The sequence below is a fragment of the Mycetomoellerius zeteki genome, unplaced genomic scaffold (genome assembly GCF_001594055.1).
Source record: "Mycetomoellerius zeteki isolate Tzet28-1 unplaced genomic scaffold, Tzet1.0 scaffold415, whole genome shotgun sequence".
NCBI lineage: Eukaryota > Metazoa > Arthropoda > Insecta > Hymenoptera > Formicidae > Mycetomoellerius > Mycetomoellerius zeteki.
This window is the reverse complement of record NW_017257409.1, coordinates 1,192,866-1,219,847: the sequence shown is the minus strand read 5'-3', so window position 1 is coordinate 1,219,847 and position 26,982 is coordinate 1,192,866. Positions and strand designations below refer to the sequence as shown.

General features: G+C 31.8%; 1 protein-coding gene across 1 annotated transcript in view; it reads right to left on the bottom strand.

Annotated features, from left to right (window-relative positions):
- The window catches only part of LOC108726391 (CUGBP Elav-like family member 2), a 512,320-nt gene that overhangs the window by 57,722 nt on the left and 427,616 nt on the right, over window positions 1–26,982 (bottom strand). Inside the window, 1 exon segment of the mRNA XM_018453913.1 lies at window positions 14,523–14,571. Within this exon segment, the coding sequence (XP_018309415.1) occupies window positions 14,523–14,571 (49 nt within the window).

Sequence of the window (26,982 nt, the reverse complement as noted above, 5' to 3'; positions counted from 1 at the left end):
CAGGTAAAGCAGTTTTGCAATTGTAAAATTCTTTAATATGATTGATCTTTAACCTTAGTTACTGTATCTAAATATATAAACAAATCATATTAAAGAATTTTACAATAGTTGCAAAGCTGCTATCTCTACTGAACGCAGTTAATATCTTCCTGATTTCTTATGCTTATCAAACGGATGTGTTCGTTTTCGTATAGATCTTCGTGATACGTGTGTTTCGGAATTCCCCTGGATCAAAGAAGACGAAAGACGGTGATGTAATCCGTAACCACAGCCTTACGCGGGAGCACGCGTCACGGTAACGAATACAGTTCCTTCTACGCTTTGTACTTGGCAACGTTTCACAGTCGTTGAGCCGCGATAAACAGAGACGTAGACGAGTGTTGGGTTACCGGGATTCCTACCATGTTATTCGCGTCGCTATTTCCTCCTGGCAACACCTGCTTCATTAAGCCTCCATCTCCAGCATTCTCATCGGTTAACGAAATCCCGGAATCGAGATCGTCATTTCATGCCCGGATTTATGGTTGCTCGATAAAGGAAGATTACGACTTCGGGCAAGTTTCATGTCGTCGTCGGTCTTCGAAAGGTCGTTAAAGGAAGCTCAAGGGAAGCATTGGAATGGTTGTTCTAAAGAATAGATTACGTCATGTTTCTCCAGACTAGACAAAAATTGCGAGCCTTTTTATGTGTTAGTGTAGAGACTTAATGAAACTGGAAGATAAAAATCTCGAAAAAGATATCTAAAGGGTCTTGTTTATAATTTGAAAATTGTAAACTTTAATAGAGAGAGTAATATTTAAAAATTAAAATTTCTTAATATTTTAGAAGAAATACATATATAAATTCTAATAAATAAATAATTAAAAAATTAAAATACTTACAAATTCATTGATTAAAAAGAATCGAATATACAAATATTAAATGTTTCTATTATAAATTTCAAACATTTAATTATTGAAAGAAGTTACGAGATAAAAAAATTCACAGGTTTTAAAGGTTATATATGTTTAAAAATCTAAAGAAAATCTTCAAAAATTCAATTTAAAAAATAGAATATATGTTAAAATACAATACTTTCCATTGCAGAAGTAAAAAACGCATAACAATGCTACTTGATATTCGAAATTTATTCCATTATTATAATTGTAAGAATATAATGTTATTAAAACTGAAGCAAATGAAAAAAAATTCTTTCAATATATTCTAATTTCATTATTGTTATTCTTTACGCTTTCTCTATTTTATACCATATCGATATATGGAATAAACGTACAAGATATAAAATAAAGCTTACAATTTTATATGCTTTACAGATGTGACAAATAGAACAAAAAATTTTTTCAATTTATTTTTCAATATTGCTAATATTGTTCGTATTGGCAAAAATAACAGCTAATTGAACTTTCATGCAAATGTATAATTAAAATTGTTAATCCCCTAAAACTCTTACATATATGACGTATACAAATTTTATAAGTATTGTAGCATCATAGAATTTCATCAAGAGTATTATTTATTCGATGAGATTTTGATATTGATTATTTTTGCGATTCTATATTGCTACAGCCAAATATTTTTGCAGTACATTAAATGCTAGCTTTATCAAAATGAATAATAATTCCGAAATGAATATGCCGTTAATATTATGCACAGTCAATATCCACTGTTTAAATGGTCAATCATTGTCGAGAGAATATATATCCGTCAAGTATAATAAATAAAATCAGTTAATACTCTTTAGTCAGAAGAGGATTGCAAACGATTACGAGAAATAAAGCTGGTTTGTATGTATTTATTGTAGGAAGATTATTATGTGAAATGGATTTTACATGTGCGAAATAATTTATAACAATTGAAAGCTTTTCTCTGACTAAAATAGGATGTAACATATAATATTTCTTCTTACTTTTTGTTAGAGACTAATAACAAAATAAATATTGTTTAATATATTAATCTGTTATGTAAACAATGAACATATACTTGTCTTTTTGACCGTTTAAAATCTAATTTTTTTTCACAATTTTTATAATTTTATTTCGTTTTTATTTTATATAAAATATATATATTTTTATCTTTTTTATGAATTAATTTCGTGTATATATGTGAAAGTGTGTGTGCAGATAGTTTAGCTTACCTTTTGAAACTTTCAGAACATGGCGTAATTTATTAGCAATGCATAAAGAGCATGTTTGTCATTCGCTGGATGATGTACATAGATCTCGTGGTTAGTGATATTTAGTGTCCCGATGAGAGACGATTTTATTATGCAGCAAGCGTTAAACGCGCAGACTGTAATATAACGCGAGCTTTGAGAGTAGGTGTTGGTAGACACGGCATATATAAGTGATTGGCCCGGTTCCAGTCGACTTGCTAAGCTTCTCCCTATTCCCGAGGCATCTGTTTTTCTTACACAGCTTACGAAGCTAGCACATATTCCTTCTGCGAATACATGTCGCTGCGATAAATACACCTCATCAAATTGGTGAGGAAACTTTAATCACCAGTGTCAAGAGATGAATCTTTTCAAATACGTTGAGAGTTCGCAATAATTCAATAATTGATCAAATAAAATCACACACACACACACATATATAAGTTCATAACTCCTTTAGATACTGTATATATATATAATAAAAAATATGTAAAGGGACGTATTTAGTATTTATGATAAGGTATCTTTTGAGAGATATTCCGAAAATATTTTTGACATGTTTCGCATTCGTTAAAATGTTTATTTCGGAATATAAACCAGTGACAGGGTTGACATCCTAGTCGCTGCAGTACACATTCGATGTACGAACGTAACAAAAATAATCTATGCTCGAACGATCAGAAATACCACAAAAAAAAAAATCGTTGTCGCGTGATAAACCGGTCTGTTTTTATCAGCAGTGGCGATATTTGTGTTCGGAATTCCGCTCTCCATTTTTACGCAGGTTTCTGCCGGTGTGTCGAGTCATTACGGCGATCCACGCGACGTTATGGCAACGCCAAAATATTTCTCTGTGCGCGCGGAACGAATGCCAAACGCATATCCGAATCATAAATGCGTGGACACGCATTGTCGATCTGCAATAGGTCACGCCACTGCATACAACCATCGCTTTTAATCGCTTGGTCGGATTACCCGTTATACGAATTCAATGTGGTTCCCGATGTGCACACGCATCGTCAAACGCATTGCTGCGTATTATCTCATAAGACATGACCTGCTAAATTTATCATTACAGTTTTCATTAAAATTTTAACACTTAAACATTTAACGTTTAACATTTGAATATTATATGAGGATAGTACCAAATGTTTTCTATCGTACGACTATAGATTTTTCAATAAATTTGAAATTGACGTTTCATAAGTGTAAAAAGCCAGCATTTGTCATAGTTTTCGACATTAAGATAAATTCAAAGTCCAACATTAGACAACATATTTAAAAAATTCAGCATTCTTCATCTCTATGCATACATTTGTTTTTTAGATATTGATATTATACATATTACTATCGATGATTCATAATTATTAATCATTGTCAATTACTCATTCGGTGACCGAAAATCACTCAAAGAAAGAGTGCACGTGCAGCCTTCTCTACGCTTCCCATCATTCGCTAACTATTTTTTATTATAATTGAAAACTAAACTTCGGACAAAATTTTGGCTGAATCACCCTGTATAATAGTATATGTAAGAACAAAACATTCAAAAAACTTTTTTAATATAAAAGAAACATGTTAAAATATATTAAAAAATATAAAATTACCTTTTTTTATTATAAGATTTTTCTGATGTATTATTCTAATATATTATAAGAAAATTTTTTTTATCAAGAAATAAATAACGATAAAGTAAAAGTAAGATTTTAAAGATATATTTTAGAATTCGAAAGTATATTTTAATATATTCTAATTAATTGACGAGGTTGCAAATCTACTTAATGCAAAGCGCAGATGACACTTGTGAGATGTTTTAGAATGGTTGAAGTTACAGCAAAATTCAATTACATCAGAATTAAATATTCCAAATTTAATTGAGTTTGAAAACACATTCAAAATATTTAACTTTTAGATACATGTCTGTTAATTTCGCAAAGTATAGCGACACTATATATAAACTTCGATTCAAAGTCGCGATTCGAGCTAAAGTGGATTCTATTTACTCGGTGATCCTCGTGATCTACTTTCCAGCACTTGGTACGTTCAATATGCATATTCAGGAGTCCAAATACAGTCTCGTTAGCGCCAGATCAGTGGCCGCTGTGCGTACCGCTCTACCGAAGCGTTTAGAAACTTCAAAGCGGTTGAGGTAACCGGTAAAACTATCCGAAGGACCTCGAAAAGCAACAGCCGAACAATGAGAAAATGTTTCACCATAGAGATTTTTAGCTATATCACACTAATTGTTATACCGTTCTGTAACAGTTATTATATGAATACGCAGATCTAAAGAATGAGAATTATAAAGCAGCTTCATTTTACTGTACAAGTAATTACAGACAGTAATACATTCGTTCTCATTATAAAGTAATTTAATTTTCATATGTCGAATTGAACAAAAGCTTTATATTTTTCATAAAAATTGAAACAATGCTCAGCACAAAAGAAATGCTAGAAGATGATATGCGCTTTGCCTTGCATATTAATCATGTATGAAATCAAAGCATCCTTTTTTAATATATTAAAAGTACATATATTTTAAAAATAAAATTAATTGCATTCGAATTCATCGATAATAATTCTAGACTAAAGAAAAATAATTAATAATTATTTTTTATCGAGAGTAATATAATTTTTATATTAAGTAGATATTATATCTATGATGATAAATAGATCATTTCTTTTGAAAGAAAACATATATATAACACAATGAAAATAGGATTTTCTCCTGTTTAAAATAGAAAAAGAGATCTTATTATATTTTTTCTAAATAATTTTCATACATATAGATTTGATGCACTTTAGGGAGGAAAACAATTAAACAAGTCATATGTAAGCAAACATGTTAAAAGGTCGTCTTCATATTTTTAATAAAATAAAATCTTAACGAAATGTATCGTATTCATGGACCGGTTTTATTACAATATTCTCTCAAGACACATATGTCGAGAATTATTCATAAAAACAGCATATTTGAAACAAGACTTTGTTAAATTTTTATGAATATTTATAGTTTATCACATACTTAAATGTAAAATATCATATATCATTTGATATTAATATGAGCTGCTTCGTACATTTATGTGTTCATTTATACGAATATTTAATGTATAAGTTCACTTAAATACGAAATATCACATTGTCATGTTAATATTAAGTTCCGTTATATATTTTACATTTAATAAAACACTAATATTGACACATAAATATTATTATTATGGCAATCTAAGTGTAAATTATTAGCCCAGTACTAAATTATATGCAATATAATATTATATATGACTATAATCGAATAATTCAATTTTTTATGGTAATGAATAATATTAAAATTTCGATGTAATACATTTGTATCGTCTTTTCTTCTTCTTTTTAAAGCTAGATTACTTTAACTTTTACGTTCTCAACAAAATATATTTTTTAATAGATATACAAAATACTTATTTTAAAGATATTATAAATTATAAAAGAGAAAGAAAAAATGTAATCAATATTTTATATTAGAGAGACCTATTAAAAGCATGTTTGCATTTGGAATTGATATCGCGAGAACTTTCAATGACAAACGAGAACAAAGTATGTTATCGATTCGCCGGATGTTTATCGGCCGCGGTAGTGAGCGCAGGAACGCGTTCGAGAACGTATGCTTAGAAATAGCCGCTCGCGCTCGAGAGAATCTGTTCGTTGTACACTTCTTTGAAGACGTTATCTCGAAAGGCTTAAAAATATTACTCGCGGCTCTCTCTCTCTCCCCCCCTTTCTCTTCTCTCTTTGGCGGCGTAATGTAGCACGTGCCAATATGATTCTCAAGCCTGTGCACACTTCATTGACTTTTCGTTGGGGAAAGATATAAACCAGTGAAAAGTTTTAACTCTAAAGAGAGAGGGCTATTATCACTGAAGGTTTGTTCGCGTCGCATGCTCCAACATGTTCCAATGCTCCTACCATAGTTCTTACTCACTCTAACGCGCTTGATAGAGTGAGCAGGAGCATGTTGGAGCTTGCGACTTGCGACCGAAATGTAGTTTGCTTCTGTATGTAATATTGATGCTAAGAATATTTTTGAAAGTACTTTTGATGTCAACAAAGAGGTTTTCGTGTTCGTTCACGATGTTTTCTGCTCGGCAATCTTTATAATTATTCTTAATGATATAATATAAAACAAACCCCTACAATATTCTCGATTGTGAAGAAATAATTTTTGTTTGGTGTATTTCTATAATCTGGTACTAACAAGAGTGTTGTTTCAATCGTAATTGTAAGAGTATTGTTATTAACAGTCTTATAAAATAACGTAAAAGAATTGTTAAACGGAGACGAAGAAAAATTATTAGTTCGTTTCATCGTGCAGTATCGAAGGAAATATTCCGATGTTATTACTCTCATTAACTGTTCTATAACTAACTTTAAATGTAGAATACAATTTCCATTATTATTCAAAACAATAATATATTATATTTTAATATAAAAGTAATTATATAAATTAACTTATTAAATAGATTAAGTATTATTATAACTTTTCGGAAACATTCTATACATTATATCGATAATCAATGCTTAATTTACATAGAAAGAAAATTTGCATAATTCCGTAAAATATTTCGAGAAATTAAGAAAAGTATCGGTGCTTGAGAATGCAGCGACGAAGCGAAAATTCTGTGAGCGCTTCGTCTATTTCGCATGCTAATACGATTCCAGCATCGAGAACCGCCATCGCTGCAAATGCAAAACGCCGTGCCATACGGGGTTTTTGCGTGGATGCAATAAACAATAGATAAGGTATTCGACTGAGGTGAAAGACGAAGTACGATTACGGCAGGTACGTGTCTTGCTTACGAATCAGCTATCGCTGACTCACTGAACTTCTGTCCGATAAGATAAAGCTTATCACGATGGTTGCGGTGCAAGACTAACCGCTTTCTTTGCCTCTACTTCACGTTGTTATTTTCCGCGATCGCAGAAACGTTTCTTAAAACACGTTTCAACCCGAACATCGCTAGTTACTCCGTAGAATCAGCAGTTCTTAATTTATTTCTTCTTGATTGGTACAATCGAACGTGATGGTTTGCCAAGATAAAAGTTGGTTAATTGAAAGTGTGTAATTATTAAAGCATTTTGCTATCGATTAATTGTAGAACTTTTTTTCTAATTTCGTCCGTGATACAATCAATTACGAACAGTGCTTAAGAATACATTTCAAGAAAAAAAATTACGCGATGATCGATATTATTGGAAAAACAACTAATATGATAATAACAATATATTTTCTACAATTTACGATTTTAGAAAATGAGTCATAAGTATGTTTTAAAACTTCGTGAACGTGTTTCAGAATAAAAAGGAAGAATAAATATTCCTCTGAATATTAGGCAGGGTTATTAACGTTACCGGTTTTAAGTAACGTGTTACAGTTACCGTTACTAAAAAGTAATACGTTACTCGTCACTCGTTACTCGTTACTGATTGTAAAAGGAACGCGTTATCGTTACCTAAAAGTAACGAAAAAAACCATTATTTTTTTCATTACTTTTCAAAGAATGATTATACATATTTATATAAATATAGCTACATAAGAATAAATCGTTTTTTTAATTTATAGTTTTGTTTTATTTTATATTTTATTAGCTTTATTTTATTTTTTCTTTTATGAGTTCTTTATTTGGTTTTAATACTTTTGATACATATCAATTTACATTAGAAATAGCAGAATATTTTTTAACTTTAAATTATGATGGATTTATTTCCCTGAATTTTGAATTTTTTTTTAATAACAATTGTTCAAAATGTCCGTCTGTTAGGCGGCGTCAAAGATTCGAAAAATATATATATATAAGTCCACCAATATTAAAAAGTCTTTCTTTTAAAATATATTCATCCTGGATGCATCTTTGACGCACCATGTGAACATAGCACACAAAACTTACGTGAAAAGTGCGGAATAGCGCTGATTGGTTGCTTCAATGACGCATTCTCTATTCCGCAGTCTTTTTCCGCACCATGTGATTTCACCTTAACTCTATATCAACGGAATAACGAGAAAAGTAACGTAAAATTTCGTTACTGAAAATTGTAACTTAGTTACCGTTACTGTTACTCGCTAGGAAAAGTAATTACGTTACTCATTTCGTTACTAAAAAAAAGTAACGAAACCAGTAACTTCGTTACTTTTTTATGTAACGTTAACAATCCTGATATTAAGGTTGCAAATGCTTATTAAAATAATGAACATAAATAGGCATAAATAAATGCGCCGTTTAATAAACGTGAATAGCGCAAAAACAGTGAATTGAATGCATGAGAATGACATAAATTTCATTACCACAATGTAGCACCAAGACAAACTATAATTTACAAAGCTATCATTTTCTCAATGAATCTTTGAAATTGGCACTTTTCGCTCGCATTAAAGACAATTTCGACTTTAAATGTAAAATTTTGTTGGCTAAATTATGAAATGTATCTACATTAGGATAATTACAGAGATAGAATTACTGACAAATATGCATTGAGGTCGCACAAAACGAGATAATAAATAATATCAAAAAGATTTCCAATTAGACAATTGCATAAAACTCGAGGATATATATTCATTATATCTATCTCTCATCTCGTCAATGAAAAAGCTAGAACCTTTTACTAGAATTATATCTGCCTCAAAAAATAATCAAATTATTCATCGCGTGAAAGGATAATATAGAATCAATCAAAATAATAGGAAAATATAAAAATGTGATAAATTAGCTGGTTGTCACAATAAAGTCTTAATAAGAACATTTAATTTATTTAATTAAACTGTTTCTCCTTTCTTAAAAATTTTTTAATTCGAAACAAAACATATAAGAACAAAATATTACACACCTTAAAAATTCTACAATAGAGAAAATAAACAATAGTAAGTTATATTCGAACAATTTTTATGAACGTATCAAAATCATCATTATTATTAGTTATTTTGATATTTACTCATAAAAGAAGTGTTTAATTTTAAGATATAAAAATGTTTTATATCTTGTCTTCGTTTTTTAAACGCTTAAAGATGTTTTAGTTTTAAACTTTTCACAATAAACAAAACACTATGTGTTTGGATTTAAAACACTAAAACATTTAAAATTGAAGTATCTTTTATTATTAAACTTTTGTTTTGCAAAGATGTTTTAAACGGAAATATTTTAAATACTGCACTTTTTACAGTGTTGTTTCAAAAATTCAAATCAATAACTCATAAAGTTTATTTTTGTATGCATGTCGGTTGATAGCAGAATGAAGATAAAACACGTTGTCTCCACAGTATCAGGTTCAAGCCAAAGGAATAGGCTGAAAAGTTTAAAGATTGAATTGCAGACAGATGCATGTGTATATAGTGTAATGTGCGATCATTAGCGCTCGGTTATTAACAGTTTTTCATGAAGAAATCGACATCTAATTTATTTTCGAGGCTCATGTTTGTTAAGACATTATGTAATCGATGACTGAAACAATGTCAGAATGAAATGGGACCCGTAAGGAAGGAATCAGCTAGAACCGTTACTAACTAGAGCCCGGAGCGAGCCTAGTCTGTTAGCCAAAATAAACAGAATGTCACGGATATAAATAAAGCTTTCACTCTCTTCGTTCTTCTTTTCGTTGAGCTGTCGCACTTGACGTTGTGACAGAGGTCCGTTGATCAGTGTGCATCCCATCGGAAATACCGCTAAAATGGTTCCACCCATTGCTACGTCATTGACAAGAATAATTATAGGACAAGATTATGTTCGTCATCCGTTCAATAGTTTTCTCAATTGCGAGGTTAGCAGTAAGATGTTAGCATAAAATAATACGAATTGATAAGTAGAAATGAGTTTCGCTTACATTATCTTGAAAATCTTTGTCTTATAGAATTGTTTTTAAGAAGTTGCATTGATCGAACAGAAAAAAATTCCATTCTAGTGGAAACGTTCGTCTTGTTCATCACTTGTTGACCCAAATTATTTGGAAAAAATGCTATATCTAAAAAATTGACAATATGCTGTATCTTAGAATTTGACTTGATGGAATTTTTTTGGTGGCAGATTCAAATTTAATATCTCAACATACGTTAAAAACAATTGGTTTCTTTCCCTGTACTGAAAATTATTTAAAATGTGTAAACTAATGTTATTAATACGATCCGTATCAAGTCAATTTTAAATGACTTGATCACTTTGCGCAGATCACCCATAATCCACGATATTTTATTTATGTTTGCTATATTTGTTAAATAATAACATGTACTTATCTCATAATGGTTAAAAAAAAATTACAAAAATTATTATTATAAAAGAAAAAGCCTATCCACGTTAGGATATGCCATCCTATGTGTGTGATATTAAAAATTATTTTATAAATATGTTTTTTTTTATTAGCCAAAATATTAAACGGTCTGAAAGTTCAGCATGGGTCATCGGTGACTCATGCGACATGGAACGTGATAAATAATATTTTACAACTATAGTTGCTATTTAATATCATTCTTCCACTGGAAGTTAATAACTTTATAAATTCATGCCGATAAATATCGGAAATTCGTTACAATATTCCAAATATTTCATAATAAAACAATTTAGTTATATAAAAATGTCAATGTGCTGTGTGCTACATTTTCGAGAAAGTAAGTTTTGCATTTTTGCGATTAATCTCGCGCTTATTGTACGCGAGCTTACGAATTGCTTTATTTGAATTCGGCTTATGTCAGTTGCAGTGTTCATGAGATTCACCTAACAACAAGACAACTATAATACTCTGATACCAGAAAACGTTCTCTTCTCGTTTACTATTTTCCCGTTTTACCGGGATTTGCATGTAGCTACAACGGCACTATTCATGTCGGCCGCTACCGCGCACGTCCTACATCCTATATAGAAAAATCCTTTTCCGTATTGCACGTGCGCGTGGTTACGAATAGCCTGATCTCGGTTTCGGTTACACCATGTCATGTCTATTCATTTTTATATATAACGGATGTTATGCACTTGTACCCCAGTTCCGTTCGCTTTGCTGATATCATAAAACGAAATTTTGCTGCTTATCAGTAATTCAGTAAATCGACAATAATTCGGATAAATCAGATAACTCTCTCTCTCTCGCTCTCTCTCTCTCTCTCTCTCTCTCTCTCTCTCTCTCTCTCTCTCATAACTAAGATAACCAGATCTTATAATATAATATATCATATTACGATCTAATACCCATATGTCTTATTCTATAGGGTCATTTTATATTATATTGTATTTTTTACGACCATTTTTTTCTGATAAATATTTTTAAGATTTGTATAAACATTTTAAATTTCATTTAAAACGCGTGAACGTTAATTCCGTTGGCTATTCTTGTGATATGTTGCAATGAATTTTTTAATTCTGTCTTTATATTGTATTTTTAAGCGCTACATCATACTATATACTTTTTTATCATTACACTTTTTAATATGCTTTAATCTCTACATTCATTATATTTATTTTTTTTCCAATATATATTTAATGACAATAATATTAATTCTTTTTATATTTTGTAATTTACAGATTTTCAATGAAAATATGAATGTAGTAGGGATAGAAAGTTTTTTTTTTTTAAATTAAATATAATAAATTTATATTATATTATCTAATCGTAACAATGATAAAAATTATAAATTAGTAATATATATTTCCTACAGTCTCTCTCTCTCTCTCTCCTCAATTTTTCATTTTTATTATTTCGAATTTACAAATCTCTTTCCTCTACTTTTCTCTAAATGATATTGTTATAAATTTTAATTTTGTTAAAAAATATATAATTTTAATAAGAGAATTACATCTGGGAGAAGAAAGAAAGAGTCTATACTTACACATTGAATAAGATTGTTTTTTGCTACAATTTATTCTTTTTTATTCGGGTTATTATTTTATTTGTTGTTATTGCATTTTATTGTATTCAAATGCTTCATTTGCCATGTTATGTATTCTAATACTTTTCTTAGACCCAGTTTCACAACTCACGGTTCTTTTAACCGAGGTTTAATTATCTTTATCATTTAATTATCTTATTCATTATCTCTAATTCTAGAATTGGAAAGAGATGAGAAACAAGTTGAACCTCGGTTAAGCGTTAATCGTGAGTTGTGAAACTGAGCCATATACGTTATTATGAGGAAATATATTTAATTGTATTAAGGAATTTTAGAATTGTTCATAAAATGTAGGTATTCTTTTTAATTATACGACCAATAGGATTTCTTTCCTATGGTCACGTTTTCATCACTCAAGAATTATCTTTGCTAAATCGATTGAAAAAATAAAGCGAGTCGAACTGCGAAGCCGTCACGATTAAATAGTTGACCAATGGAGTAACTTCTGTTTAACGTAACTGCTAGTAAACAGAATCGAGCGTCGGTCCATGTAACGTGGTTACTTGATCCAGGATCTTGTTCGTGCAACTGCGCAAGCTCGACCGTAACAAACAAAGTGTCAGAATCAGGTTTCGGTTAACGCTAAACGCAAGGTGTAAAGCCGCTTGAATCTTGGCGTGATTACAATTTGGCATGTCATTTGCACACAGGCTGCGCTTGAAACTGTGTTGCGCTTCGATGTAAAAAACGACCGCGCGTGAACATCCTTCGTGGGGGGAGGAGTTCTTATGCGGCACAAAATAAAAAAAAAAAAGAGGAAGACAAACGGGATGAGTAAAAAGGGGGAAAAGGAACGTAAAGGGTAAAGCATGGAATGAGAGAGTAAACGATCACACGAGAGAGAAAGACAAGAAACGGAGAAAAAGGGAGAGGAAAGAGAGGAACCGAGCGGTCCAGCCCAGCGCAGCGCAGCACGTGACGGGTGTCGTTAATATTTCATTAGCATTCGTTTTGCGTCGTCCCACCGACGTGGCCGGTTTTATGTACGCTTTACGTTACACCCCCCGTCCAGCCGGTAGTCGAATTTTTATTGCTAACGCGGCGCAGTTATCCGTAAAAAAATCGCGCGTTTTGCCACGTTCGTTGGCTCTCCTGTTGGTTTTCGCAGTACTATCCACTGCGTTTTTCGACGTTCTCGAATTTTTACATGGCCCTTTTTCGATCGATAGAAGAAAACTCAAAGTAAAATCTACTACATGAATATCTAATATTCATGCATCACGAGGGATGATTATCTTTCTCCTATTCTTTCAATCAAATTTTTCACTTTTTGATAAGCTCGTGAATAAGTTTTGATAAGTTGTTGAAAACAGAGATTAAATTATGATTCGTTTAACATTTCATTTTAATTCATAGTACATATATATATTTTATATCTAAAGTGTATATAGCAAATAGAATTTATATTTTGAATTTATAAATTACGCGGACTTTACAGTATAGTGGCAGAGAAGAATTAGTGTCAATTAACCTTCAGATTATAGTTTTATTCTTGTATCTATCTGTAAAACATTATCTACGTATTTAGAATAATATCTGGAGTAATATCTGATATCTTTACATTGACTATGATTTATATATCACGGCATTTACGAACAATATTTTGTCCAAATAAATTTGTTAATGAAAAAAGTCGAGGATTTAAAAAATCAAGAAGATAAAGAGGAGAAGAATATGCCATATATAAAAATTCGCAAATCGATTCTTGGTAATTGTATGTTGTCGGCAAAATATGTTCGCCTCTGCTCATTCTCACAATTCTCTTGGCCTACCCTATCATCCTACCACTTGGTGCTTCATAGCTCGCTTATGTCTTCTTTGACTACACAATTTCGACAAGCCCCTCAATTCAGCCAATTAATTAGTATCTAATGAACGTGCTTTGAGCTGCATTCTCCGCCGAACGAAGAGAGTTAACTTTATCTTCGCGAGCGTTATTGTTGTCTTCTCTTTCGGTTATACCGTCATGCCACGTTGCTCGAAATTCCATCCTTAATCGTGCCAGAACTTCGAAGCGATCGAGCGATCAAACAAGACGCTCGAAAATTATATTTGATGTTAAAAATTTGACTCAAAATTTACCCCTTTCTAAAACTAGACTTCAATACATACGAAAAAAGTTCGGATTTTATTTTTAATGAAAAAGATCGGATTTGCAAAAAATATATTTGACGCGAGATGCTACCACGTCTTTTGATTTCCTACTAAAATTACATGCTTTTGTTGCTGTAGTGTATTATCACGTCTTTTGCCTTAAATCGATCGATAAAATAGGTTGTTATGTACTATCTCAATCTTCGTTGAGTGTATGCAATAAAAGTGCAAATTTTTTTCTCATGAAGTAACAATACTTTGGTTTCCTTAAAAATTAATTCAATGCCATTATCTACAATACGATCTGAGTGCGTCGCAATATTAAAAATTTAATTAGCAATCTTAGCGCGTCTCAAAAAAATAATTAAACTTTTCACTCACCATTCCGATTCTCGCTGTCGGCCGGCTTCATTTGGATCGGATGGCGCATCTGAAAATAAAAGAGACAACGATATAGTTTTGCACTCCCGTACCTTGAAAGCGTCTGGGCATACGTAATAAAAGTCACATTTATTATTGATAAGACTGCCGATATCGTCGGCGTTAGAGTGCGAGTTCGAGTGTAAAGTTCGTTTCGCGCTTTTTGAAAAATGCAACGATGGGAAGCCGTTTCCGCGGTTTGCGGTTTGCTCTCGTTGTAGTTACATAGAGACGAGTGTGAATGCAATTCGCCTGGTCTTATTCTAAGGATTCTTTCCTATTTTGTACACGAGACTGAAAATCGAACGCGATATAACGCCGGAAATCGCTGGATGTTTTATAAAACGTCATATCATCGACACAAACACGTATGTGTGTCAATGTAACACGCTGTTTTCGGCAAGATTGAGAAAGTTATTTTGCAAAAGTAACTAATTATCCTTATAAGTTATTCTGAAAAGTATTACGTTATAGTTACTATAGTTATTTAAAAAGTAACGAGTCATTACCTTTCAGTTTCTTTTCTATTAATTTTTTACATTACTATTTTAAATACAAGAATTTATACATTTTTAACATTCTAAATTATTTTAACACAAATAAGAGATAAGAAAGCCACTTTAGTCTAAGTTATTTTATTTATTGTACTAAATATTAAAATAAAGTAATTCCAAAATATAATTCTTTAATTAAAAAAAAAATATCTTTGATTCATCTTACATAAAATTATCATAAAATACATTCCATTAGTATTTTTTTTCATATTTTTCAATGCTGCATTAGAGATTAAATATTTATCTGTTTTTTAAACAAAACCAATGTTCAATAAATATTAATATAATATTGATATAATTTAATAGTTTAATTGTCAAAGAATTTGATATAAGAATTAAAAAAGTTAGAGAACATATTATGATTTTATATCAAAATCATTAAAATTCTAATATATTGTACTTTCCTGTAATGGCAGATATTACGATAGCAGTGTCCATTACAACGATATATTGAGGTTATCGAAACAGACGATTTTTTGGGGTAAACGATATTTATGAGTGAAATGCATGGAAATCGTGTTTTGAAAAGTAGATTCATCGTATGACCAGTCGCTTGTGTGAATATGGAAATCATTTCAGCATATTCGTTCGAACGTGTGCAATGAGATTTTCTGCGCAATGAATTGATGACTGGCTACGTGCTCGCGACAAATACACTAGATCTTCATAAACAGATAAGAATTGAGAAGCATCAGTGCGTAGTAGTGCGATACGTGTGATTATCTATGATATTATTCGTTATATTAAAATCGATTTATGTCAAATTTAATTGTGCGGATTTTGCTGCGGGATAAAATTCATTACAAGTGAATGTTTCGGCAATTATGCGATTGAAACAGAGTACATACGAGTAAACGATTTTCGAGTAAATGAATGTTATCGTGACAGAACACGTGTGTAGGCTCTCATATATTTTTCTGTGTACGTTTAAAATACTCATATTATTTTAATACTGTCAAAATTTTCGAATAAAAAGTGTGGTCAATTAAATCTTTTTCTTTTTAATTGCGATATGCGAATATAATAGCTGAGTACAATAATTAATAGACCTCAATTATATCATTTATGATGTTTTGTTCTGCAAATATTACTTTTATTGCATCCATAGAATAATTATTGACAATATTTAATTGCTATACGTATTGCTTTACTATAAATATACTACTTAAAAGATTAAAATTTTTTATGTAATTCAACATTCTTTATTATATAAATTTCTGAATATATGTATGTCGTTTAACAGCTGCAATTACCTGTCTTATGAAGACTCATAAAAAATTAGTGAGGTGATTATTCTTGGCAAATAAAAATGCAATAGCTGTATCATAAAGTTAAGCTCTTCCAGCCAAGATGATACATTATTGCGCCATAACAAAATAACTGCATGTAAAAGGAAAGAAAGAGAGAAAAGGATCACGAAAGGGAAACAGAAAAGGATATCTCATTTATAGATATATTGTGATAGAATCTCCGTTTCGAGGAAAATGGCAGCTAGTCTAACATTCCCATTTATTATGATGGTTATTACATGCCAGAAAAATAAGTCATTAATTTTTACGACGTTTGAATTATATCGATCGAGCAATTTATACTTTAACGAGAGCGATGAACAAAGAATTACGATCTCAGCCACTTTCGAAGTCCTTATTTTTAATTTAATTATTGGACTTGTTAAATTTAACGCCGTCACTAAGTTCTAACAACGATGAGAAAGCTCGATGGAAACATTCAAGAGATCCTCGATGTGCCGCCAGTCGTAATGAATGACTCACAGCATTGCGAGAAACGGAACAAGTAAGAGCGTACTCGATCAACACGCCGTTGCTAATCTATTAAAGACGAGCAACCATATATCATAACCATATAATCATAACGTTTTAGAATGACGAAAGATACTATGAATAAAGATAATCGATAAAAAGATATGTTTATTAGAAATATTTGTGAAAAGTTAACATTTGACTGTTTAAACATAACATACATGCGAATTAGTAAATTAGCCTAAAAAAATTAATTATAATAAAATGTTATTTCTCTCTATTTCTTTACAAGCTTTATTTATAATCCTTTTACAATTCTTGATTCTTCATACTCTTTATTTCGTGAACTCTCAATGCACAAACATTTATTGTGAAAGCTTTCACTCTTCTCTGAATTTTTTATTTTAATTTTTATCTAATAATTCAATATATATAAAATGATATTAATATTCATTTGTATGTAGATATTTGTATCGCATTATAAATATTTTACTATATATTCTCGAATTCTCTAGATTTCGTTTCCATTGTACAGACTTTTAGAATGTTTGTAACAAGTTCAAGTCATAAAATTTTTCTCACTCTTTCTGATATTCGCATTTATAAATTCTTAATACTATAAATTTTCAATTTTATGAGCAATTGATTCGTTCTATCTAGTTCTATTTAATTCTACTAAACATTTATATATTCTTTTTCCCTAATTCACAATCTTTATAATAATAAAGATATATTCTACATATATATATCTTTATTATTATAAAGATTGTGAATTATATGAGCCTTTCCATAAATAATCACATTCATAGACAGTCTAATTCCGTAGATAGTCATTTTCATAATTCCTTACATTTGATATAATCCGTTGGGCAATTACGATCGTTTTTAGTAGTGCACGGGTTAAGACTTCCTACAGAGCACCATGTTCGCTGAGAACTCCTGCGCTCATTTGCTATTCATTCCCGAAACTGGGTTGCTCGCAATTGTGCCTCTAGTTCTATCTCGCAGCCGTCTGTGTCGGGAAGGATCACCCCAAGATTCGAATTCGATATCCGTATCGACTAGTGGGATCGATATGCCAAGCCAGGTATAATCGGCCCACCAGCCACGATTGCGATCGAAGATTATGCGCATCGACTAACGACCCATATACCACAACGATGCAATCTGGAGGCACCAGATTCGCTATATAGAGTAGTAAGCTAGTATACCGATACGAAATATAACAGAATACAGTACTGTGCAATACCTTCAATATTTTAAGTATATTTTCTTATTGAAAAAGCTTAAATTTTCAATTTTTGATAGTTGACGTCGGAATGACATTTGATTAAAAAATATACATTAACTTATGAAAGTTGAATATTTTTTCGATAAGTAGTTTTAATGATTTAAGGTAATCTTATTAATTTAATTTCTAAAGAACTATGACACTTTTTAACAATAACTTTTTCATAATTTTCATTGTTGGTTTGAACTGTGGTTTTTGGAATTGTGCATTTTTAAGATGTCCTTTGAATGTTTCACATTAATTAATTGATAATTTCTTAAAATATTTTAAACTCTATAATTAATATTTTCCAAATTTTATAACACTTTATATATACATACACAGAATTTTTTTCTCAAAAGTTCTTTCAAAATATTAATTATTAACGTATATTACAGATCTAATTTTTTATTTTTAGAAAATAACAGCCAGATAACGAATATATTTTGCTTGTGATTTCAAGACGTGTAATAATAACAATAATAATAATAATAATTTTTAATCCACAGTATAGCTAGCGATATAAATTAAATAATCCAACAGATCAAGACTATATTACACGCTCATAAATACAGCACTGAATCGCTCGACTATGTTGCTTGGAGAAATGCCTGCTAGTCGGCCTCTTAAATCAACGAGCGGAACGCTCGTAATACTGAAAACCAGTTGTGTAACTGTTATCTGCAAACCATCTTTGCGAATATTTTAGTCTGATGCTTGTAATGGTCCAAATTCACGAAGCTTATATTTAGAAATAATTAACATTAAAAAAATATAAAATAATAGTGTAGAGATTAATCTGAAGCTGACATAAATCTGAAAATTCGCGAGATGAATTATAAGAATTTAAAAAATAGTTTCTGATATCGTGAAAAATACAGTTTAAAAAGAATTCTGTCCAAGGATAAGACGAAGCATCCCATTCAGGGGTGCGCGCTATCTTGTTGCGAGTGAATTCAGAATATTCTATTTGCGAATCTCCTCGATACTCCGGACGCGAAAGAATTTCTCGTATCGCACTGTGAGAGCCAGCTTGAAATTCATATCTATGCTAAGCGCGTGGCACGTTTGGGTTTAGTATCTTCCGCATCGTACCTTTATATTGCGGCCGATTCGGTAATTTCGTGCATAGCAATCCTGCTTAAAGTCGACGGATGGTTTGATCCGTCGATAAATTTCACCTGCTTGATAGGATTTTTATAGAGACCCCGTGTGCGCGAGCGCGCGTAATTCGAGAAGCGTGAATTTCGGTGAGAAACACCGAGAATATTGGTGAGAAATTTGGGAAAGCGTGGAACGATACCGTAATATCCGGCAAAGAAATTAAATGAAATCCTACGGGTCTAAATGTTCCCCGAAACGTTGATATCCCTGGAATAATAAAATATCTGAACTAGGTGAAGCATAATCGGCTTTCAGTCTTCCGAACGTGCAATCTCCTTCTGAAGGACTGCAATTCTCGATTTTTAATCTAGAGTCTTCCTAAGAAATGAAGTTCAACAGTTTTCGTGTAGAAGAAGGAGCCGCCAGCACGAGTTGGAGTTACACTCCTGAATTTCTCCCAACGTTCCATCCTCATTTAGGAAATGCAAGTTTTCTTTCGTAGAAATTCTTTTTCCACATCATAAGTTAGAGATCAACCTTTTATCTTGCTAAATTTTAATCCAACTATATTAATAGAAACTCTTAAAATACTCACAATGAATTATAATATACATATACTAGATTATACGAGTAGTATATGTATATTATAATTCATAGTACATAATTGTTTTGTATTGTAATGGAGTTTATAAAACTGAATTATCGTATTTAATCAATATCAAATATTTTTTATTGCAAAAATAATATATAAATTGATTTGTTTTAGGTAATATTATTTTACAGAAATGTTTCATTTTTTGATAATAATTGTTTTGAAATATTTACCATATTAAGTTACATGAATTTATTTATAGTTTTTATTATCGTAATATTTTTAATCAAGAACTCTTGCACTTTTATATAAAAAATAATATATTAAAAGTTCTCTGAATAATAAGATCTCATTAATGATGATGAAATTTGTAATTCTTTCCAATTTCTGATTTGTCAATATACTCGATTTTTCGTTCTTTTTGTTTCTTTTCGTTACTATTTTTCTAATAATTCATTTATATATTCATCATTTTTATTATGTTCTACTTCTTTACATATATTGACAACATTTCTTTAAGATATTGAAAAAAAAAGTAGAATTGTTTGGTTTCAACGGTCTGTGTATCTCTTCCGTTTCGAAAGGAAGACAAAGGGAGAAGACTCGATTTAAAGTTATACCTCTGCTTACGTATTCTTGCGTCTCACTCATTTCCAGGATACGCCGAAGCTCCTTTTATCCTTCTTCGCTCAGCCGCGTCCGGACTACGAAAGTAGCAGTTCCGCTTTTCTGCAGGAACGGTGCCGTGCGTCGCGACACTTGCTGACTCTAGCTTCGTGACTTTTAATCTCGACCCCATTGTGAGGTCGGCGAAGGGTAATTTTTGTAATCTTGGTGTAAGGATGGGGGATAGTGTGACGACTGGATTTAAAGTTGCGCCATCCTCTCTTATCCGTGGCGTCACGTTTAAAAAAAAAACCTCTTCCCCTGATCTACTAGTCCTTTCCTTTCCTTTAGTCTCTCTTGTCTTCACTTTGAGTCACGTAAATTCTACCATCATCTTGACTCCAATCTCCTTCCTATGCTTTAATCGTCGACAAAATTACAAAAAAGTGGCAGTCCGTACTTTCGCCACTTGCTGACTCCGACTTTTGCGACTTTTAATCTTCACCGCTTGCTTGTTCATATCAGCTTGGTAATACTTTTCATGATATTTATGTAAGGATTCATATTTGTTGAGCTGTTTGAGATAATTAAATGTTTTGTATGGATATAAAATTTTAAACAGGAATAGTTGTGCTTAAAAAATATAGAATAAGTATCGGTATTTATAAAAATAAATATTTTCTGTTAGTTGATATATTTTTCCAAAAGCTTTTATCATTTTACATTTTTGATCGAAATTAATAAACTAAAAATGTTATATTATTTTCTAAAATTATTCATTCTGTTTTCATAAAAATTGTTGCTTTGCAGGAATATTTTATTGAATCTGGAGTATACGATGCACACAAGTGCGGTTTCATATATTTTATATTTATACAGTTTCAACTGTATCCTGTACACAATAGTCGAGTTTTATTTCAGCAATATACAATAATAAATTGTGTATTATCTATTACTTGCGAAAATTTTATATAAGCATATCAGCACTTTTTATTTACAAAATTTAGTTTCTTGTAAAAATTTAAAAATATTTATCTATGCTCTAATTGTATATTCGATATGGTGGTCAAGAAATTTTGCAAACAACATTGCAATTGAAAGTTCAAAAGAATATATACAATATTTTTTTTTCATTTACAATTTTCTATGTAAAAAGTCATGCATATTCACTGCATATTTTTAGAAAGTTCAATTCTATCAGAATGAAATATTTTATTTGTTTGATATTTTTATTTTGAATGCATGTTTGTTGAGTTTCACGACTTTAGATATTTGCACATAGATAGCACACGCATTCATACTATCAGGAATATGAAAACACAAAGAAATATTTATATCCCATACTGTGAACTTTTTTATCTAACGCACGGAAAAACTCTCATATACATGCTGCAAAATACAAAATTGTCAACTTTGAATACTATCGGCAATGGCGATAGTACTCTCGATCAAGAAAAATTTGCTTTTGTTCATCCCTGCCCGCATATTTCCCACCAGATCTCTCGACTGTGCGGTATAAATTCAATATCCACACGGTAAAAGCCGATCGACCAGGGTGCGCTTTGACATTCGAGGGGTCGCCGAAAGTGACAAGGGCGTGTAGGCGGGGTGGCTGGGATGCGCGGCGTAGGTAGCGGGTATTAAAATCGACGTATTCGACTCAAGGGCTCGGCCGTCGTATCGCCAGTTATAAATTCGTTTCACGTACCGCCACGTCGGGCATAAGAGTGGCTGGCCGGAGGGATGCTTTTTTTCCCGATGGTTGACGAACGCGCGCACAGCGAAGAGAGTCTCGTGAAAAATCTGCATGGATTTTAGCGACGACGCGACGCGCGAGCCGACGCGACGCGGCGGGGAGAAAAAAAATGCGGCCGCCACGTGCATCCGCGCGAACCGACGCTTGGCGAGAAGGGTGGGCGCCGCGACACGGCGAAACCGATGTTCTCAATGAAGGGAAACATGAAATACGAGAGCGCCGATGGCGCGGCAACCTGGAGTGAGAAAGGATCAATTTCTGGTCGATTTTGCGCGACGGGAGCAAACATGCTCATCAAATTTATAGCCACGCGCGTTTGGTAATTCTGTCTCTCAAGATCAGTTTCATCAATGTCATTTATCATCAATCGAATTTCGCTTAATTCTCTGTATTCCTGTGTAGTTCAATTTTGACAAAGAGATTTTATACAAAAAATTGATCAAGTTAATTTCAAAATTAACCAAGATTAATAAGTAAAACAATAATTACAACAATTGTTATAATAGAGAGTTTTTGCAATACCGTTTATCCAGATACGGTGAACGCTAAGGTCAGGTTATCTTCTTCTTAACTATTTAAGAAAAGGAATAGCGTTCACCGTATCTGGATTCACGTTATTGCAAAAACTTCCTAATAATATACGGAAAGAACAGTTTTGCTGAAGTATCTAAAAATTTAATTAAATACAGATTTAATTTTATTGGATAATCAAAATAATTATATAGAAGGCTCACGCTGGTTGCAAGAATGTTAAAACTTTTCACAGCATTTCTCATCATGTTTGAGTTTTCTGCATAATTATTTTATTGGTCCAACAAAATTATTTTTAGATCTGTATCTACTTAAATTTTTATGTACTTAACAAAATTATTTTTTCTGTGTAATCATTTTATGATAATTATTATATTATGACCGACTTATTGAGTCTTGCAAATTTGTCTTGTAAATTGTTTTGTAAAAAAAATCGAATTGATATTTTACTGCAATTATTAAAGAGAAATAAGATAAATGATAAGTACGAGGGAACATAACTGAAGATCCTCGAGAGAATAAAGAAAAATTAATTTAATTCCACATTTCATCAAATGTATGAACGATAACTTTGTAAATGTTTCATAACTATTAACAAAATTGTGATTAGCCTTACAGTTATTTCACCGACATTAAAATTTATCTGCTATCATTGTACTGATAATAATAAAACAAAGAATGAAACAGAAAAAGTTGTCTATGTAAAACAGACATAATCATTAAATGTATGAACATGTTTGGTAATACAATCGCTTAAAACTCAATTATGATAACATTAGCTCAAGTATTTCATGAATAGTGAAAATTGATTCTATACTGTAGGTTGGAATGCTGCATGTGGCGGAACATTAATATTTTTTATTAACAAGTAGATACTATTTTTGAACCAAAGATGTGCGGGTCGACAGGAACAAAACCAACGTTCTCAATGAAGGGAGGAATGAAATACGAGAGGGCCAATGGCGTGACATACTGGAATAAAAAAGAATGAAATGTTGGTAGATGTTATGATAGGAGCAAACGTGCCTATCAAATGTATGAATAATGGTTGTTTGGTAATGTAACTTGCCGAGGAGATGTAGATAAACATCAATATAGATTATAGATCATCAATTCAGGCATTTGCAAAAAGTGGTCTTTTAACCCTTTGCAACATCACGCACGTTATATATAGCCCAAAATAAATTTCCTGTTGTAACAAATAACAAAAACGATTTTCAGCCAAAATACACAATAAATCATACGCAGCACGTTTATTGGAAAACATAAATATATGCATTTATAAAACAGAGATTTATTTAAACATTTGTCAGACTTTATTTATAAACAGTTATTTAAATACCTATTGAATAATCAATCAAATTGTCTGATTAAATATTACCATTAACTAGATTATAAGCATAAAGATTAAAATTTAATTGCTAACTGATCAATGATATTAATTAATAAATATATTGATATTTACAAAAAAGGAATATCATTTGGGTGCTGCCTAAAAAGTCATCGTATTATTTTAATAATTCTCGAGAACCAAATTCTTATTTCCGTTACATTAATAATTATTAGTTACGAAATCGTTTTGAAGCTACGAAAATGCTTCTTAGGTGATTTTGAAGACCGATGCACTATTTACGAGCGATCAAGTGCACCAATACATATACGGGAAACGATATATTATCACATTTTGTGTGCCGCCATCGCTCAGACGTATTTCAGCGCCAGTCGCAGAGAATGCATAAATTTTTATCGCAACACGACGGCGGCGTCATCGTTATCACAACCGGAGACCCCGGACCGAACACCGACGGTTTCCGGCGCAAGTTGTAAACGACGCGTCGTCATTCAATTTCCGCTACGCGGTTTTCTTCGGGGAGGGAAGCCTCTTTCAACATTTGGCGTGACCGTGAGTTTTTGAGAGTTTTCACGACTTATCTTGGTATACGATCTCGTCTTCATTTCCGTCGCGCGTGTCGCCGGCTTTCGTCGAGTCGTCAGTCCGGAAAGCTGGGGATGTCTGACATCTTTTCATGAAAAATTAGCGAATGCACCCGTTTTGTCGAGTAGTTCGTAAATTCGGATGGATCGATCCGGTACACATTTGGTTTTTGCGACTTTACTCTTTCTCTCTCGTATTGAATGAACGGAAATTAAATACCTGCGGATGATATATTCGAAAATAAATCCGCTTACTTCAGACTTGGCAGAACGAATTTAAATCCACTTATATGTCTAAAATAAAGTGCGATGTAATAAATGTAATAGAACTATTGATTAAAGTTCAAATATAGGAGTTATATATACAATTTATTTTCTTCTAAAACGTATGACTAAAAAGAAAACAGCTTGAATATCGACATTCTTGAAATAGAATTCATTTCGAGAACAATTTTATTTTTACTTACTTTAAAAGTTTTTCTACGCAGTTTCGCATAGCAAGTTATCTACAAAATTGATACAAACTCCAGTCACAAATCTTTGAACAAAGCTCTATTCTGACGTACGTCGCGTAAATCTTGGTGCCCATAGCTAGTCAAAGGGAAGTGTTCCAGAAAATTGTAGGTATAATAAAAGCTTTATGTCTTCCGTGAGAGAAATAAAAAATTATGGTCTCTACTCTTCATAGAAAATGTAGAGAATAGTTACGAGCCATAATTTAACACGAAATGAGTGACGCGTGCAATCGAATCCGTTGCAGCGGATTTTCCAGATTTCTTATTGGTTTTGCTGCACGTGCGCGAAAAACTTTTTAACAACTCTTACGTTTACATTGGCTGGCCTATTCACGTGTAGTACGTGAATAATTTTATTATTTGAAATTATTCTTTTTAATAGCAATTGTTAAACGTTCGTGAAAATCTGACATTAAAAAGGATTAAAATTTTTATTTTAAAATGTACTTTTATATTCGTGATAAAAAAAGAAACTCACACTTTGGAACTACAGTATATCGAGTTAAACAAAATTATAATCAATTTTTGTATAGTTAATTTTGTAAGTGTATCTCCATTATATATATATTTCGCACTATTGGGTTACAATAAAATTGAAATGAACATAAGAAATCTTAATGATTTGTATAAAATGTTTAGGAGTAGAGAATATTGTAAGTATTAAAAGATTGATTTTTTTGCTAAAGATCATTCATAAAATAAAATTTAACACACTTTTGACACAATTATGTTGACCGATATTTCAGATATATCGTGATATTTTGCCGCAACTGCTGAATCGATGGAAATAAATAATTAAAAATTGATTCTTTTTCTCCGCATTTCGGCAGCTAATCTTCCTACGCGCGATTATAATTATGAACTTACAATGTAATTTAACGTTCAACGATTGCCGCGCGTTGCAGTCGATTGGCTGAATTTTCCAGAATACCAATAGGGCATTAAAAGTGATTAAATTACTTGGCAAGCCAGCATTCGGTAAACCAGGCGGTGATTGATGCGCGTGGGTGTGTGCGCGCGTTGCGCACGAGCGACGCGTAATCATTTATGCCTGACTGACGTCTGTTTACTTGTTACAGATTTACTCCAGTATTGTACGATCGTCCGGTTTTCGTCAACGATTTAGACATGACCATTCGGTGCGAAGGGACGTATCGGCGAGAACGTTTAAACAAGAAATGACTCTCCTCTTTCTCTTCGATATGTGAGTTTGTGTACACATGAGTCATTTCGAGATTGTACACGTGTGCATTACCACGATCTTCTTGCTTGATCAGTTATTTCGTAAATGAATGATTTTAGATATAATGTTAACTCTTACAATACAAAGTACAATTTGGTGCCTCAACTGTTCAAACATGGGTCACTAGAATCCGTCCATTTTTTTTACTTGGTCAGAATGGTTCAAAAAATCTCTAAAAATTCACCAACATACTTTCAACTTTCTAGAATAAATATTGAAACTTTATTTTGGAAAATAATAAAATGTAGTATAATTTATAATTACCGAAAGATTCAAAGAAACTTGCACGAACAAGAATCGCTCGATCAGTAGTGACCCGACTTGTACGGATTAAATAACAGTTAAACAAAATGACACTTATCGACAAAAAAATTTTGAGGAATTTCAACTTAAGTTTTCTCAAAGCCTGACGTGGTAAAACGATTTTCATTTACTGATTTGGATTCACAGCACGTTAAAAATTGTAAGAAACATCTATTCTAATTAGAGTTACTTGACCAAAAGTTCTTTATCAATCATTGTAATTAATGAATAACGAATACGAATCTCTAAAAT